This window comes from Marmota flaviventris, chromosome 12, assembly GCF_047511675.1.
Source record: "Marmota flaviventris isolate mMarFla1 chromosome 12, mMarFla1.hap1, whole genome shotgun sequence".
Lineage (NCBI taxonomy): Eukaryota > Metazoa > Chordata > Mammalia > Rodentia > Sciuridae > Marmota > Marmota flaviventris.
The window spans coordinates 92,622,508-92,641,311 of record NC_092509.1 but is presented as its reverse complement, the minus strand read 5'-3'; the positions used below and the strand labels follow the sequence as shown (position 1 = coordinate 92,641,311).

Sequence of the window (18,804 nt, the reverse complement as noted above, 5' to 3'; positions counted from 1 at the left end):
CTGTATCCATTAAACATCTTCTCTGCACCTGCCTCCCCGACTCCTCCCCAGGCTCTGGTAACCATTATTTTATTTTCTACTTCTAAGTGATCAATTTTTTTATCTTCCACATGTAAGGGAGAACATGCAGGATTTTCTTCCTGTGCCTGACTTATTTCACTTAACAAATGTGGTAAAATAATCGTTCTATTCCTTCACAAAAGGGCTTCCTTCTCTACTTACCTAACATTCACTTTCAGAGCAGAAGGACCAGGGTGGAGATAAATAGGTTTTAGAAATGTGTGAGGGTTGGGACTGTGTCGTTTTCTTTCTTTCTGTTTTTATTGTTCTAGTTCCACCTTCCATACCTACCAGTTAGAAACATAATTTTTTAAAAGAACTAACATTTTAACTCTTTAAATGGGGGCATAATAAACACATAAAGTTTGAAGAAAGCTGATATGTAGAAAATATTTTACCTTAATGTGGAACTAATTTCACAACTGAAAATCTTTTTCTGAATTAAAGATGCAACTTTTCTGTACACAAACCCTATGGATGACTGTCAGCGAGGTCTATAGGATTAGATTTTTAATCCCACTTTACTTATTTAGCGTCTTTTGAAATTTTATAAAGACAAAGGATACAAGCACCATTTAATATAAAAGAAAAATACTCAGTAAAAGTAAATACAAGCTCTAGAATAAAAATCAAATTTTATACCTTAAAATACAATTTAGATATTTGGCAGCTTGAGTGGGGAGGAAAAAAAACAGAATTTTCTCCAATTTTTTTGCATTTTTCCAGCTTTACTGACATAACTCGTAATATGGCAGTATGTTTTTTAAAGGCTAAATTTTAAATCACTGGGATTTTCTGGTTAGGTAAGCATCATTTCTTTTATCTCACTTGAGCTAATAAGGCAGTTATCCTGTCAAAGGGTTCACTATAGTGCCAAAAACAAACGCTCTTGTAGTTCTACTTTTACAGAAGTCATTTCTGATTTACTGAAATTCTGTCATCTCTATTTGTCTCTATTTGGGCAGGTGAATTTAGTGACTTTAAGTGTCCATCTCATGGAAAATGGATTAAGTACATCAAATATGTTTCCATTAAACCACATAACTTATATTCTGTCAGTGGACAGTTTGAAATACGAAAATGGTGGCACTCGCCTGTAGTCCCAGTGACTTGGGAGGCTGTGGCAGGAGGATCACTAGTTCAAGGCCATCTTCAGCAACTTAGCAAGGCCCTACACAGCTTAGCAAGATTCTGTCTCAAAATAAAAACTAAAAAGGCTGGCTCAGTGGTTAAACACCCCTGGGTTCAATCCCTAGTACAAAAAAAAAAAGAAAAAGAAAAAGACATAAAAATAGCCAATTAGACTTAAAACATGTATGTGTGTTTACTAAACCTCTAAAACTTTTGAAGTGATCTGTATTGTTTTAGTTTTGATTTGAGGTTAAGAAAAAGACTACTGAAATATATAGACATACATGCTATGTATGTTATATGTGTGTGTATGTATCACAATGCATATATATATATATATATACAGGCACCATACATGTATATGCATACTGTATTGTGTGTGTGTACATACACACTGTATGGGAGGTTTGTGTTTGCATGAACACATACACACTTTGTATGTATTATTCATGTCCAAGATAGCCATCACGTGTAAAGAGACATGTGAAGTACAGAAAAGAATGAGACAGACCTGTAGTTACACATTTGTCAGTAGAAATAATATAATGCCGATCTGCAAAGTTATTGTGAAATTTAGAAATAATTATGTAGTGCATTTCAGATTGGTCCAAGAATATAGTCCATGCTCAATAAATAGTAAATAAATCAATGTGCTCCTTATATTGTATTTCTCCTTGGAGAACAAGGTCAATCATGATATATGAATTCAGAAAATCCAAGCTTCCCTCTTCAGGCAATCCTTCCAGCCAACTGCTTCCCATCAATATCATGTTTGAGACTCCTTGCCATATATTATTAAACTTAAATACACAAAGCATGCATCAAATAAATGATGCTCATTTTAATATGAAGGAGGAGTTGTGTTTCCTTCCACTACCAACACAGTACCCTGGGGAACCAATTGGAAAACTATATAGAAATTGATTTACAGGATCTCATGCCTTAAAATCTCTCTTCTAGGCTGCTCTCTTCGGGTTCACTAGTAATTATTTCCCCTTCTGTGGATGACACTGCAACCTACGAGTGTACGGTGACAAACGATGCCGGGGCAGACCAGAGGACCGTAGACCTCACTGTCCAAGGTAGGATGAGCCTAGCAAAGGGATAGGAAGTTATTAGGATGGTTTCACGTCATCGTTCTACTTCTTCACAAAAGGGCTTCCTTCTCTACTTACCTAAATTCACTTTCAGAGCAGAAGGACCAGGGTGGAGATAACAGGTTTTAGAAATGTGTGAGGGTTGGAACTGTGTGGTTTTCTTTCTTTCTGTTGTTATTGTTCTAGTTCCACCTTCCATAGCTGATGAGCCTACAGAATTCCTGGTGACCAGACAGGCCCCAGCAGTAATAACCTGCACAGCTTCGGGAGTTCCACTTCCCTCAATTCACTGGACCAAAAATGGTATTAGACTGCTTCCCAGGGGAGATGGCTATCGAATTCTGTCCTCAGGTAGGACCAAGCTCAGTGATTTCACATCTATCAATTGGATTAATTATTTCTGGGTGGGCTTCCCTGGACTTTTGTTGCCACAGAATAAAATATTAAATCTGCCTACATTGCTAAACTGATGCTTCTGGAAAAATACAGTTCAAGGAGGAAGCGGAGCTAGGGAAAAGAGGAGGAAAAAGAGATCCAGGGAAAAATTAATACTTCAGTTAATCTGAATATAATAAGCCTGCTCACTGGTGTATATGTGCATGTATGCTTAACCCAGTGTTTAGCCAATCTTCTCCTTACTTGTGAAGTAAATAAAGATGTTTGTTTAGGAGTGGGGTTGTGGCTCAGTGATAGAGCACTTGCCTTGCATGCATGAGGCACTGGGTTTGATCCCCATCACTACATAAAAAACTAAATAAACAAAATAAAGGTATTGAGTACATCTACAACTACAAATTTTTTTTAAACTTTTTGTTCAAACATTGAGTCCCTAACACAGGCTATGTACTTTAATAAGTTTCAGAGACTAAAAATTAGGGTTCTAGCTTTCAAGGTTTTTAGAATTCAGGACAGGAAAGGTTGGATGCTAAGTCCTGTAATTTACTATTTTTGATAGTGCTGGTAGCTGTCACATCTCAGGCTGCAACTTTACTTTTATGGCAAAATATTTTTTAGCTGTCTCAGAAACCTACATACATGGGTAGCAATTCAAATCATAAAATAGAAGCTCGTTACCCTCCAGCATAATCACCAAGTACTATGCTAAGAGAACAGTTTCACTTTCTTAATGTGAAACATAGTTACCATAAACCCAGAAACCCCATTCCTAGATGTCTACCCAAGAGATATGAAACCATTTGTCTACACAAAGACATGTATACAGATCTTCATACAGCTTCATGCACAGTAGTCAAAAAACAATTATAAGGGCTGGGGTTGTAGCTCAATGGTAGAATGCTTGCCTAACAGTGTGAGGCACTGGGTTCAATTCTCAGCACTGCATATAAATAAGTAAAATAAAGGTCCATTGACAGTTTAAAAAAATTTTAAAAAACAATTACAATGTTCATTAACTAGTGGATGGATAAACAAAATGTGATATGCCCATATCAAGCAATGAAACTTAACAAAATATCGCTACATGCTACAACTTATGAACCTCAAAAACTTCATGTTCACAGTGAAAACAGGCAAACATAAAAGATCACCTGGTATAGAATTCCACTTACATAAAGTGTTAAGAAAAGACAATCTGTAAAAGCAGAAAATGGATTCTTAGTGGTCTAGGGTTGGGGCTGGAGCAGCCAGGATTCATTTTGGGGGGATGGAAATGTTCTAAAGTGATATTGATAGTTACAAAATTCTGTAAATATAATAAAAATCATCAAATTGTGCATTTAAATGGGTGGCTCCGATGTAAAGTATGCTTCAATAAAGTTGTTAATAATAATAAAAAAAGAACTATACTAGACACTTCAGGGGATAGGTATGAATATAAGCCCAGACCACTATGCTAGGTGTGGAGGGGGGGAGACAATTTGTTGAACTAGAGGAAAAAATATACACTATACGTTAAAACTTTTTTCTACTTAGGAGCAATTGAAATATTTTCCACTCAATTAAATCATGCGGGAAGATATACTTGTGTTGCTAGGAATGCAGCTGGTTCTGCACACCGACATGTGACCCTTCGTGTCCAAGGTATGGAAGGTTATTTACTCACTAAGAGATGCTGGGTGGGCTGGGGTGTATCTCAGTGGTGGAGCTCTTGATAGCATGTACAAAGCCCTAGATCTGATCTCAGCACCAAAAAGAAAAATGCTTGCTGGATTTGAGGGTCTATTTGTCTATTTGTTTGCTCTGCAATTTTTAATTTATGTTTATTCTTGGAATATGGTACTATGTAGAACTATAAACCACAGCAATATCTTAGTATGCAAAAGCCTGGAAGATGTTTTTCAATAGATTTAAAAAGACATACAGATAACAAATGACACAGAACAACCCCAAATTATTTTCTTACTGGACATTTATAATTTGTTTCAGCTTCTAGTCTTCCAATGGAGTTCTTCTAATGCAAACTGTATCATAGCTAGCCCCCAAAATGTAGCCGATCTTTACTTTTCTATTACTCAATGAAATCAGTACTTAGGAATGATAGATTTGGGCATACTTCAGCTCATCACCATGGTGACATTTCTGCCACTGACTAGTGCTGTTCATTTTGCTGACTGGTTTTTTAGAGCCTCCAATCATTCAGCCCCAGCCAAGTGAACTAGATGTCATTCTAAACAACCCCATTTTGCTACCATGTGAAGCAACAGGGACACCTACTCCTTTCGTTACTTGGCAGAAGGAAGGCATCAATGTGATCACAGCAGGTACTACCACTGTTTCTATCAAGAAAATCAGGACACATCCAGTGTCTATAATTCAGAAGTCAGTAAGTTGATGTTTCTTTACTTGTATTTGTATTTCCCATTTTTACTTACATATATTTGTGTTTATGCTCATTTTAATTTAAAAATACATGAATACAGGGTCCATAGTATTTATTTGTCCTACAGTCCTACCAACTCCAGGTTTAATGCTTCATGTAGAATATGGGCTTTATAGTTTGTTGTTTCTTTCTTTCTTTTTTTTTTTTTTTTTTTGGATACTGGGGATTGAACTCAGGGGCACTCAACCACTGAGCCACATCCCCAGCCCAATTTTTTAAAATTTATTTTAAGTAGATATATATGACAACAAAATGCATTTTGATTCATTGTACACAATGCAGCACAACTTTTCATTTCTCTGGTGATGTAGTGTCACACCTTATGTGCAGTCTTCCACGTACCTACCTCCCCCCTGCACTCTCTCCATCCTCCCTCCCCTTTGCCCAATCAAAGTTCCTCCATTTTCCCATGCTTCCCCCCTCCCCATTTTTGATCTCTCCACTTATCAGAGAGAACATTTGGCCTTTGGTAGTATGTTTTTTCAAAATGAAAATTCATGTCACTTTTCTTTTGTTAACTATGATACAGGCAAAAGCCATGCAGTTCTTCCTAGTGGCAGCTTGCAGATCTCCAGAGCTGTTCGTGAGGATGCTGGCACTTACATGTGTGTGGCCCAGAACCCAGCTGGCACAGCCTTGGGGAAAATCAAGTTAAATGTCCAAGGTACCTGACTAGTTCATCTCTGTCTTCAAAGATGTTTGTAGCAACATATGCCAAATGTCATTGTCTCTAATAACAGTGCCTTTCACCCATGGTTCTCAACATTCTTGGTTTGCATTTTCCTGTTGGATTTCCTATTACTTTTATGAAGAAGAAAGTTTGAAGTTTTGCATTTCTTTTCACATTGTTTATGTAAGAACATGAAAGTGTCCATCATAATTTTAACTTCTATCAGACTTCACTGGGTACAGTAGTCACTTCATGAACTGTGATTTTGCTTTCCATGATTTTAGTTTTACCCACAGTCAACCATGGTCTGACAATATTAAGTGAAAACTTCTGAAAGTGAATAATCCGTAAGTTTTATTGCACTTTCTTCTGAATAGTATGATAAAAATCTCACCTAGGACTTGAATCATTCCTTTGTCCAGCATACCCATGCCATGTACAGGTAGTAGTCACATGGTAACCATCTCAGTTACCAGCCATCTGTCACAATATCACAGTGCTTACGTTCAAGTAACCTTTATTGTTCTTAATAATAGTCCCAAAGCACAACATTAATGATATTGGCTATTCAGATATGCCAAAGAGAAGCCATTAAGTGAAAAGGTAAAGAGCAGTAAGCTATTTTGAGAGAAACCACATTTATATAACTTTTATTACAGTATGTTGTTTTAACTGTCCCATTTTATTATGAATTCCTAATTTAGGAATTAAACTTTTCACAGGGATGTGTGTATGGGGAAAACAGAATGAGCAGAATTCAGTACCATTCTTGATTTTCAGGTATCTCTTGCAGGTTGGGAGTTGAGGGGACAGCTGTACTGTGTCTCATGGTAGATTATGTGTTGTGGTTTTATTTTTTTTTAAGAGAGAGAGAATTTTAATATTTATTTTTTAGTTTTCGGCGGACACAACATCTTTGTTTGTATATGGTGCTGAGGATAGAACCTGGGCCGCACGCACACCAGGCGAGCACGCTACCGCTTGAGCCACATCCCCAGCCCATGTGTTGTGGTTTTAAAACTTTTTTTTTTTCACCATACACATTTGGTTATACTTTGAAACACTGAACTGTAAAATATATTTTTTAAAAATTGCCATTAAACTAACTTGATGGAAAAATTATTCAAAAAAAAAAAGCAGGGCTTTTATGTTTTCACATTTAACTGATATTTTCTTGATATAATTTACTTATCTTGCATGTACTCCTTTTGTGAATATGAAGTGATTTGGAAAGAGCTTTCAAGGTACTGGATTTGAATTAGTAGAGTCTGAATTTTCTTGTAGCGCAACTTTCTTATGGTAACTAATGAATATAGTCAAGCCCACTTTCCAGCAGATTGCAAATTCAGTTTCTTTGTATTAATGTTTATTCAGTCTCAATATGTGGAAGCACATTAAGCATTACAGGCATGTTCTTTCTCTTGTGGTGTTTATATTTTAATGGAGAAGAAAACTAATATATTCCTAAAATGAAATAATGATAAACTCTGATATATACTATGTAGAGATGATGATATTGGAGCTACCTGATGATGTTTTTCGATTAGTGTTTACAGGGCTTCTTTGGGGTGCAGCATGGGAAACATTTGACACCTGAGCAGTGAGCTAGGATGAGCCTGGGCAGGTTGACAGAGTGTCCGTGCAATGAGCCCAAAGCAGGGCAGAGAGAGAGAAGAAACCACGCCAGTGTGGCCAGACAGGGGACACAATGGGAAGGTAGGCAAAAGATGGAGGAGATCAACCAAACAGGCAGGGCCAGGGCATGGAGGGTGCGATGGTCCCAAGGGGAGTGAGATTTCAGTCTGTACACTGGGAGTCTTATAGGGCCACAGCCAGGATTGTGACTTGGTTTTAGAAAGACCTTCTATTGCTACGTAGATGATAGTTTAGACAAAGGACAAGACTAGAGATAGAAGAATGGATAGATTTGTCTAGATGAGGTATTATGGTGACGGATTTAAGCTCTTGTTGGAGGTGTAATAGTGAGGATTGCTGATGAATTGGAGGTTAGCAAAAGAGAAAAATTAATGATGTTTCTTGGGCTTCAGATTTGAGCTAATGAGTAGATGATAGTGCCACAAGAGAATGCAAAGGGAAGAACTGGTTTTGGGAGAAGGAAATGGTGGTTTCTGTCTAATCATGTAAATGTAGGAAACTATTAAAAATCCTAGTGGAGATGTCAAATAGACAGTTGAACATGTATATATATATATATTGGGGCTCATGAGAGATGTATGGTGTAAAGTAAGTATTTGGAATTCGTGTTAAACCCAGGAAACTGGTTGCGATCACCTAGGAAAAGAAAATGTGAATAGAAAAAGACTGCTAAAGACAAAGTCAGGGAATAGTGCACTGTATAGAATTCTGATAAAGGAGAACAGAATACAAAGGAGGGCCAGGTGCAGTGGCGCAGGCGTGCGGGCACACACACACACACATACACACACACACACACACCTTAATCCCAGCTACTGAGGAGATTGAGACAGGAGGGTTGCAAGTTGATGGCCAGACTACACAATGTAGAGAGCCCATCTTAAAATAAAATATAAAAATACCCAGTAAACACACACAAAAAGGAGAGGACAGAGATGTCAGAGGAGAACTAGACAAAGGTTGAGAGATGACAGTATTTCAAGAAGAGAGCAGTTTATTGAATGCAATTGAATTCAAGTAGGATGATGACCCAAAAGCATTCATTTATTTCATCAGCGAAGAGATCATACAAAAGAATGGTTTCAGATTTGAGTTTTTTCTTCAGTAAATGATTAAAATTATTGATATAAGAGTAATTGAGAGAAAACACATTAAGTAATGAAAAGTATCTAAGCATTCCAAAAGCAACCGGAGATTATCATGTGCTCTAGAGGCCTGAAAAAATACTGAATAGACTCAATCTCTTCTTGCAGATACAGTATATAATGGTAAGCACAAATTTAACTACACATTTTGTTTGCTATGAATAACTTAATGTGGATATTCATAATTATTTCAGATGTCTTTTTTTGGTGGATGCTTTAATACTTGTTACAACATACAGGCCCATACCCAAGTAGTGGTCAGCCTCTTGTAAACACTTAGGGGGGGGAATCCTTAAATAAGCTTTTTCATTTGTTTCTAATGGGAATAATTTTACTTATATAATTATTTTCCATTACTTACTCATTTTTCATTCATTCAAATAACACTTTATTAAATATTGCCATGATGTTTAAGACATCCTGCCAAGCTCAGTAGAAATTGCATAACTAAAAGGATCTTCCAGTAGTACAATATTTCCCAAAACTCAAAGAGTTCTATTTTGAAAGTTTTAATACCTAAAGTGAACCACATAATTTATATGTTAAAGAAAATACTTTTGTTGACACAGTCTAAATTTTCTAGACATGCAAACCTTCATGAATACATGTTTATCTCCTCTTCCAAAATCAGCTGTCACTTACCTTTCTTTGTAAAGTTCATACAGACTAATTTTCTGAAATACACTTGGGGAATTTAAAGTTCCAAACAAAACAAACTGTAGTGCTCCTTTCTTTGTGGATGTGGTGAACTTAGAATTTTGTTATTCATCAGTGTTACTTGACTGGGCTAGATCAGTACTGTAGTACGTAATTTTAAACTCTCAGGCTTTTAAGACAAAGTTTGAATCTTTTTGTCTTCTAGTTCCTCCAGTCATTAACACTCAGCCAAAGGAATATGTCATTGCTGTGGACAAGCCCGTCACGCTGCCGTGTGAGGCTGATGGCTTCCCACCACCCGACATCACGTGGCATAAAGATGGGCACGCAATTGTGGAATCCATCCGCCAGCGCATGCTCAGCTTTGGAGCTCTGCAAATAGCATTTGCTCAGCCCGGTGACACTGGTCAATATATGTGCATGGCAGCGAATGTGGCAGGATCCAGCAGCATGAGCACCAAGCTCACCGTCCATGGTAGGTTGTTTAACGGGGTATTTCAGTCTGCTTCATTATCATGGCAAGAGAAAAGACCACCAAGGGCAAATATGGAAATCAAACCCATGTAAAATCAGAAATCCAAAGTGTATGCATGGGTTGGGAAGGTGCACTTGCCCTGAAAATGTTTTTTCTGTGGTTATATTTACCTTTGTGTGAACATACATGTGTGAAAGAGATTATTACTAATATTGTTGGAAAAAATAATGTGCTGCCGATAATCCCTTCACATTGTGATGATTGGGATCTGTCATTGGCTTATAAGAGGGCCATTGGTGTTCTTATGAATCTTCTGCTTCACTTCTTGAAGGTTCCAGTCATGTTGGCTAAAAACTAATCACCATATGACCTACATTGTAAATAGTTTGAACCCAATGGGAACTGGAAATGTACTGGATTCATTATTTTTAAATAGCAAAATATTTTGTCTATTTTGGATAAATAAAGGATAGAAAAACTATCCTTTTTTCCCTTTTGTGTAGCTAACTAAAATCTAAAAGTCAGCATTGAAATATTTTAGTTTCTATAGTATATTTAAGACTAAAGATAGAATCCTTATTGTGAGAGTAGTAGGAAACAATAGCAAATTAAACTGTTTTCAACTACTATTTTTCAGAGGTAACTTATTTTAATGAGTAGCTTCTGGTTTTTAATTTTTTCCAAAAATATGTAAAACTTATTTTTATGTATATTTGAATTTACTACAAATTCATAGTTATAGTTTTGAGTGGATTTCTTTTTAGTTGAGTAGATAATTCAGCCAGCATTAACATCATCATTTATGAGTTTTTCAAATAACATCCTTGATTTTAGTCAACATAACTGAAGTATATCAATACATTATTTCTTTACCTTTAAATAAGTAATACTCTGTTTTCAACTATTTATAGAAAAGGCACCAAAATAGCTCATATACTAAACAACAAAGAAATTGTTATTAAGTTTTGAAAATATTAGACCACAATTCCTACCCATAATGCAGTAAAGCTAGAAATTTTTAATGAACTTTTAATGTCAAAGCTCCAACCCCAGCTAGAAAGTACTTTAAAGGCATGTTTTTTTTCAGATTACTTATAAAATAATAAAAATAAGAATGCTGCATATTAAAATGTGCAGTTTGGGCTGGGATTGTATCTCAGTGGTGGAACACTTGCACCGTATGCATGAGGCCCTGGGTTCAATCCTCAGCACCACATAAAAATAAACGAAGATGTTGTGTCCATCTACAACTAAAAAAATATTTTTTAAAAAAAGTACAGTTTGTAGCCGAATCTAAAAATCAGCTGTGAATTCATAGCCTTAATTTTTTATTTTGAAAGATAAAGAACTGAAATGTGTGCTAATACTGTATCTCTATAATCCCCTGCAAAAAAAAATAAATAGCAACTCCAAGAAAACCAAGATAAATTAATAAAAAATGAGTTGAATATGATGCACCATTCAGTAAACAGATTTTTGTTTTCCAAATTATCTTAATGTTTAGGCATAATCATTCCCATAATGTATATATATTTACTCATATGAAAATCATAGAAAAATAAAGGATGAAATATTAAAGTTTATACAGCAGTTTCCAACTGTTGTCTCTCACTTTTTAAAAAATCCATTAACATGGTCCATTTCTCACAAATATGTTTGAATAATTCCAAAATTAATTATCTGAAAAGAAATTATATTTTGACTTTTCATTTTTTAGGTCTTTCTTTTAGCAGTAAATATCGTAGGTCTGAATCTACTAAGGTATTTCATATTTCTTTGTCACTAAAATAATCAATTCATCTTTATATTGCCTAAATTTCAGATGGTTTGCATTTGATCATAGAAAGTGTTTGGCATTACAATGTATGGAGTTATGAAATCAATATAAAAGTTTCCTCTGTGGCAGTGTAAAAAGTGGATTAAATTTCCTGATCAGATTTTACTTGAATTTGTTGTAAAATATGTGAAGTACTGCAAAAAATATTTTCCACAGCATTTTGTGATATTCAATATTGAGTGCATTATAGTATTTTGTAGTGACTATTATTGATTCATTCTCTCCATACCTGAGAGCAAAGCCAGCAATTATACAGCCATAGAAGTCTTTCTGTTTGTTTTACTTTAATCCAAAAAGCAGAAGAAACCAAATATGGAAGATTCAAAATGGCGCATAAAAGATAAAGATTTCCAACACATTTGCTCAGAAATTGAAATGTAAATATGTTCAATAAACTCAAATACAATAGAATTCTTGCTTGCATCAAAAATATTCATTGATTTTATAGCAAGTAAATGAAGATCTTAATAATCCATTTAAATCCTGTGAAAATATTAATATATCTAGCAAAATTATCTTCAAACCAGTCTTTTGTGTGTTAATTTTCAATGTGAATAAAGACATTGAACTCAACTTCCTGGATGACTCTTCACAGTACCACCCAGGATCCGAAGTACAGAAGTGCACTACACAGTCAATGAGAATTCACAAGCCATTCTTCCATGTGTAGCTGATGGAATCCCCACACCAGCAATTAACTGGAAAAAAGACAATGTTCTTTTAGGTAACTTGTTAGGAAAATACACTGCTGAACCATATGGAGAACTCATTTTGGAAAATGCTGTGGTAAGTTTAAAACACGTAAGTAGATACATTATGTCACATGGTAAATGCACCTTCTTTTGGTTATTTAGTTTGGAAGTATATTCTTTAATAATGAAAGAAAATATTCATAAATTCAGGTTGTAAGATTTATCATATACATATTTTATTTTATATCCCTGTAATGGGATATAATAGACAATCAGAACTCATAGTGCTCTCCTTCTAAAATTATTTTATTGAAATCTGTGTTTATCAGAAAAAATTCTGTGCTATAGCCTGTATTTGTAACCATGTCTGGGAATGATAAGAAGAAAGAAGATACAAGAGTATCTGAGATACTGTAAAGCAAATATGGAAAGTAGTGTTTTGCTTTTTCATTTTAGGTTTTTATATAACCCTTTTTAATAACTAAAATTTTAAGGACCTATGCACACTGAGGTTTTTAAATATCCTCAGGTGGTACTTCTCCAGATCTGTAAATAGTCAGTATTTGGAACATTTCAGTTTTATAGTGGTAGCCCACTTGAAGAGAAATCTGTATGTAGGTACACATACATGACTGCTTAAAAAATTATCTCACATGGTTTGAGAGAATCAAGACTTGACACCAAATACTGGACATGTTTAAACTGTAAGTCAATTTCTGAGCCTTTGTACACATCTTGTTTTTCTCCTGAACCTTAAAAATGTCTAAATTTCATTACAAAGTTTGGATAGAGTTAAATTTGAACAGATTACAATGATAAAATTGATACTATTCATTTTAGAGTATAATCTCAACCAATTATCCATACCCTGGGTGACCACACCTAGTGCCAGGGCCCGGCTGGGTCATCAGGCACGACTCCCATCAGCTCTGCCAGCAGACATTGTGTTTATTAAAATCTGTTTCCACCAACTGTGAGATGCACCAATATTTTATGCACCACTAAGAAAGAAATAATGCAGTGATAAGTAAACCACAGCAGACCATTGATGTTTACATTGCATCCCAATTTCAGAGATTTCAAAGATAAAAATGTAAATTTTAGAATTGATAAAATAGACATAAATCTTTTTTGCTTATTTATTTAAATGGCTAAATCTCTCTGGTGGGCATTACCCCCATGCCCATGAATGAGGCCCCTCTATCACTCTTCTAGACCTTAAAGAATTGAATGATTAAATAATTTCTAATTATTTAATGAAACAGCTAAAATAATTAGAGTTTAATATAGCAATGACTCATGCACATTTAAAGAGTACCAACAATAGGGTACCTTATAAATACCAAGTGAGAGACATAAATAATATGTAAAAGTCTATAATAATATAAAATAATATATGTATGATCCAGATTTCTAAATACTTCATTTCCATAAAAATCTTGATTTTTAAACTTGAGCTGTCACAACCTGAGAGCTTAAGACTGTGTGTGGAGTGGTGGGGAGGGACTTACAGGGAATATGATTTATTCTTGTTTGTCTTAAAGGAAAAATCAAATTGGGTTTGCATTTATAAATGAATAATTATAAACTTTACATTTCAAATTCTCCGGTGCTTCGGTTCCAAACAAAATTTTATTCTTGGATTTTAAAAAGGGGGGGAAACATCTGTCATAAGTATTTTAATGCATCCAGATGCATTGAATAATTAGATCAACCATTAAAAATACTCAGCCCCATCTCTGCAACCAGCACTGATCCAGACACTGGAATACATCAGGGAACAAAAGAATTGAAGCAGCTTGTCCTCATGGAGCTTATTTCTGGAAGGAGAAAATAGATGATAAAAACCATAATGAAAATAATAAATAATGTGTACAATGCCTGAAAAAAAAGGATTATGAAAATAAGAGTGGGATCAAGGTTGCAGGAGTTGGAGCAGCAGATTACAGTCTTAAGTAGGAGGGTCAGGGTAAGTCCCTTGAGAAGGTGACATTTGAGCAAAACCTGAAGGAAGTGACTTAGCCAAGTAAATATCCACAGAAGGAGCACACTACGCAGGGAAAATAGGGCAAAGAACTTAAGTGGGAACACGCCAAGTAAATTTGAGAGAGAAGAGATCAGTGAACACAAAGAGTGAAAAAGAGAAGTAGGAGGAAAATGGAGGCCAGATCATGTAGAGTCTTGTAGGTCAGTGGGTCGATTTTGCCTTTTACTTAGTAAAAGTCAGACTCCTTTGCAGGTTTTGAACAGGGGTCCAATATTACTTGACTGGTGTTTCCAGAGACTGCACTGGCTGTTGTGATGACAGTGGACAGTGGAGAGGACAGGATAGAAGCAGGAAGAACTGTTAAGAAACCAGTCTGGAGGCAGATGAGAAATGACAGGACTCAGAGCAGAGTGACAGCAGAGAAGCAATAAGAAGTGATATGATGCTGCATTCGCTGTGAAGCTAGCATCTCCTAATGGGTTACATATAGAGACTGGAAAGAAAAACTAGAGAATAGCTCAAATATCTGAGAGGCAGCAGCAACTGGGGGAAGAAATAGCCATCAGTTGAGAAGATGACAGCTACAGGTACCATGGGAACAGGCAAGGGGACTTGGGAATCTATATCCAAAACTAAGCTCCCCATTTCCCCTCTTCCCTTCCGGTGTCACCTGTAGCCATCAAGTATCAACTAGACATTCAGAGAGTTGGAATGAGGTCATTGTAACTAGAGTTTGGAGATAAGATCTGAGCTGGAGTTGCTGGCAGTCATCTGCATATGGGTGGTATTTAAAGCCATGACACTGGATGAAATCACCAAGGACTTGAGCAGTTAGACAAGAAAAGAGGACCAAAGACTGAGCCTCCTCACATGCCAACATTAAGAGATTGATATCGAGGGGAAGACAGCAAAAGTACATGGAGAAGGAGAGGTAGCCAGAGAGGTGGCTGGGAACCTGGGGAGAGTGGTGCCCTAGAAACCAGGTAAAGAGGTGGTTTCAAGCAAGGGAGTCAGAGTTTTATGGGATGCTGCCAATCCGTCCAGTGTCATGAGCAAAGAGAGCTGGCCCTTCCACTTAGCAAGGGAAGCTTCAGAACTGTAGGTAATAATACCCTCATTCTTACCATTTTTAATTATGATAATTTGGAAAGTCTTTGGTATCTTGTTGATACCATTGAGATTACCTGTTCTTTATTTGTACTTGACAGAACAGCAATACTCTTGGTGAGTAATAAACTTGATGTTTTCTATACTTGATGTTTAGTAAAGTCTTCTTAAATCTTATTGCTATAAAAAGATTGTTATAGTTCTGTAAAGGTTGAGATTATGTTTAAACTCCTTATACAGTTTAAATTGTGCTATGGGAAAACTAACGGGATGGTTAAGACTAAAAGGTGGAAATTTAAATTGCCTTTATGTAAGAGTGCTCTCTGGAGGAACAAGCGCTGCAATTTTATAGATTTTATGTAAGATGATGTAAGATTATGAAATCTTAAGCACTGTGAATTTTTTTAATTTTAGCCGGAAGATTCTGGCATCTATACCTGTGTTGCTAACAATGCTGCCGGTGAAGATATGCACACTGTCAGCCTGACCGTACACGTTCTTCCCACTTTTACGGAACTTCCCGGAGATGTGTCATTAAATAAAGGGGAACGGCTCCAACTGAGCTGTAAAGCAACTGGTGTTCCATTACCCAAACTGACATGGACCTTCAATACCAATATTATTCCAGGTTGGTGATTGATTTTTCAGAAGTGAATAAATGTACCTGTAGAGAAGTTCAGACCAGTCTCTGTTTCCTTTAGTTCTGGGAATTGCCTGAAAGTTACAAAGGAAAGGCTGATTGCTTTAAATGCTGTAACATGTGTGCCTCTGTTTGGATTTTACCCTCAACTCAGTATGTATGCACTGTTGATTCTTACAAAAGGATCAGTTGATCACAGGACTATATATTGCATGTTCTGAGTATATTTTTTAACCTCAGAAAGAACCTCCATCCCCATGAGAAGACAATATTTTATGTAAAGGCAGCTGCTGAACCTCCCTCATTGATAAATGGATTAAGGTGGTTACTGTTGGAGTCCTGAAGATTCACCTCATCTCACAGAAAACTCTGCTTCTCTTTATATGAACCAATCTCCATTATAGTGTAGATGGTTGTGTAGAAAATTCTTAGACACTGTTTATTTTCACTACACATTCACCTAATGCACGGGACCCAGCAGCACTCCTTCCTGGGAAGACAGATGTGTACTCATGGGGCTTTGTCATCAGTGTTAAGAGATCATCAGTAATGATGAGTTGTCCTAGCCCACTGTTAGCATTGGCTAAGTGTCTTGCTAGAAAAATGATAAGAAGCTTGAGGGTTTTCTCTGCTGTTAAGATTTCCTTTAATGACTGGAATTCATCAACTATATTATCTTAATTAATAGCAATAGCATTTCTTGCTAAAGAAAAACCATGTCTAAATAATCTAATCAGTACTGTTTTCTGAAGGCATACTACTAATTAGCTACATGGAGTTTTAAAGTTTATTTTCCACTTAATATTCAACATCGTGAAATTTTAAAAAATAAATGGGGGAAAGCATGCAAAGTAAACATACTCAACATAAATTAGATATTGGCTGCTTTAGAATCTGATTTGGTACCTGTTGTTTTAAAATTAACATGTTTATGCACGTGTGCGCTGGAGGAACCAGCAAGTAGGTTCCATGCATGCATCTGCAGGAGGTGAGAGCCAAATGGAGGCCTCAGCCTCTCCCCACCCTGGGCCTCAGCCACCCCTGCAACCTCCACTTCCACTCCAGCAGACCCAGACCCAAAGAAGACACTAAACAAAGTTCAGGTTAGAAAGGCCATGTGAGCTCCCTTGGCACATTGCAAGTCCAAGTCCAAAAAAAAAAAAAAAGATTGCTTTTAAAAGGAATCATGGGAAATTCCAGAAGAACTAAGAAAGTATTGTTCAGATTTTCAGAAATCTGTTTACTTACTTACAAGGATGAACTCATATCTACTCAACAGACAGAATGTTTCTATAGAAAGCTTTTGAACAAGCATGAAATTAAAACCATCTCTTGGATTATTCCTTCGTGAACGCTAAAAATGGACTCTAAAGCCAGGAAAGCCAAGCTCTGCCTGGAGGGCAGTTTTGACTTCCTCCTTGTCTTCCTCACTGATGAAAGAATTAGGTGGCTTTTATCTTCATACAAAGGGAAATATTTCTATCAGAGGAAGAACGTTCCAGTACCTATAAACATTCCAGCCAAGATTTTACCAAAAGTGATCAACGGCACCATAGGTAGAATTGTCTTAAATGTCTTTGAAAGTGGTTCTTGTGGTACTGTACCCATGGGGCACACCAGAATGCAGATTCAGCACATTGTTGAAAAAATATCATTAATGTCACGAAACATGGCAGAGAAGTGAGAAAGCTTAAAACTCCTATGTGTGAGAGCCAAGAAGTCGCTTTCCCTTCTGTAGTCTCAAGGAAAGGAGGTGAAGAAAAAAGAAAGAGGAGAAGAATCATGAAAAGCCAAAGTGGAAGAAGAAAAACCAAAGTCTATGCAACAGAGGAAGAAGCCTTCAGCAGTCCTAACATAGTGTGTGAAATGGATGGTTCTCCAGCGAAGGACCCGAGAGAAACACTGGTGCAGTAAAACCCAATTCCAAATGCCAGGTAAATCTGAAGATGAAATTCATAACTGGTACCAGTGAGGAAATACCAGATAAGAAAATGTCAAGATGCAAAAACATGCCACTGAAAATCTCTACTCTGAAAAGAGTCCTGGTCCCAGACACACCTTATGGCAAAAAGAGAAAGATCTTGCCAGCTGCAGATACCCCAGAAGTTACAGAGCCTGAGACCCAAGGGGTCTTTCTTGGGAAAGAAGCCAAAAATGAAAAAAGGAGAAAGTAACTTCATGAGGGAAAAAAAAAAAGACCTGAGAAAGACTCCAAAAAAGTCAGAAGCCAAGCTCTTTACTGTTTCTGGATAATCTGCAAGACAGGCACCCACCACCCCTAAGCAATGGTCAAAAAAACCCCAAGAGGCCCAGTTAAGCTAAATGCAGTAACTCAACCAGAAGGAAGCAGCAGAGTCACTTGAAGAGCCTTTTTCTTCAAATAAATGCATTTTTAAAATTATTTTTAATTGGTACATTATAAGTATACATAAAAGTAGAATACATTGTGACATATTCTCATGTTCACGTAGCATAATTTGGTCAATTTTGTTCCCCAGTACCTCCCTGAAGAGTTTTGTACAAATACACAGGTCCAGGGCTGAGTGTGTATCTCAGTGATGGACAGCTTGATCCACATGCACAAGGCCTGGTTCTATCCCCAGCACCACAAAAAATAAATAAATAAAATGAAAATACTTGGGTCCTGACCTCCGCCCCCCCTTTTCCACTGCAATCTTCTCCAAAAGTGAGGCCTGGACCTAAATGTTTTTTTGTAACCTTCAGAGGTAATTCTGACATAGGTACCTGGTTATAGTGGTTTGAAGTAAAATGTCTTTTAGTTACTCTTCTTTGTATTTGCTGATGTGAGAG

At 36.5% G+C, this 18,804-nt stretch overlaps 1 protein-coding gene across 2 annotated transcripts in view; it reads left to right on the top strand.

Annotated features, from left to right (window-relative positions):
• Hmcn1 (hemicentin 1) overlaps window positions 1-18,804 on the top strand; it is a 385,362-nt gene that overhangs the window by 323,309 nt on the left and 43,249 nt on the right. For both annotated transcript variants that reach the window (XM_027934946.2, XM_071600213.1), the window contains 8 exons: window positions 2,152-2,273; window positions 2,475-2,639; window positions 4,221-4,328; window positions 4,871-5,008; window positions 5,657-5,791; window positions 9,461-9,730; window positions 12,163-12,353; window positions 15,768-15,981. In XM_027934946.2, the coding sequence (XP_027790747.2) occupies window positions 2,152-2,273; window positions 2,475-2,639; window positions 4,221-4,328; window positions 4,871-5,008; window positions 5,657-5,791; window positions 9,461-9,730; window positions 12,163-12,353; window positions 15,768-15,981 (1,343 nt within the window). The remainder of the gene's footprint in view (window positions 1-2,151; window positions 2,274-2,474; window positions 2,640-4,220; window positions 4,329-4,870; window positions 5,009-5,656; window positions 5,792-9,460; window positions 9,731-12,162; window positions 12,354-15,767; window positions 15,982-18,804) is intronic.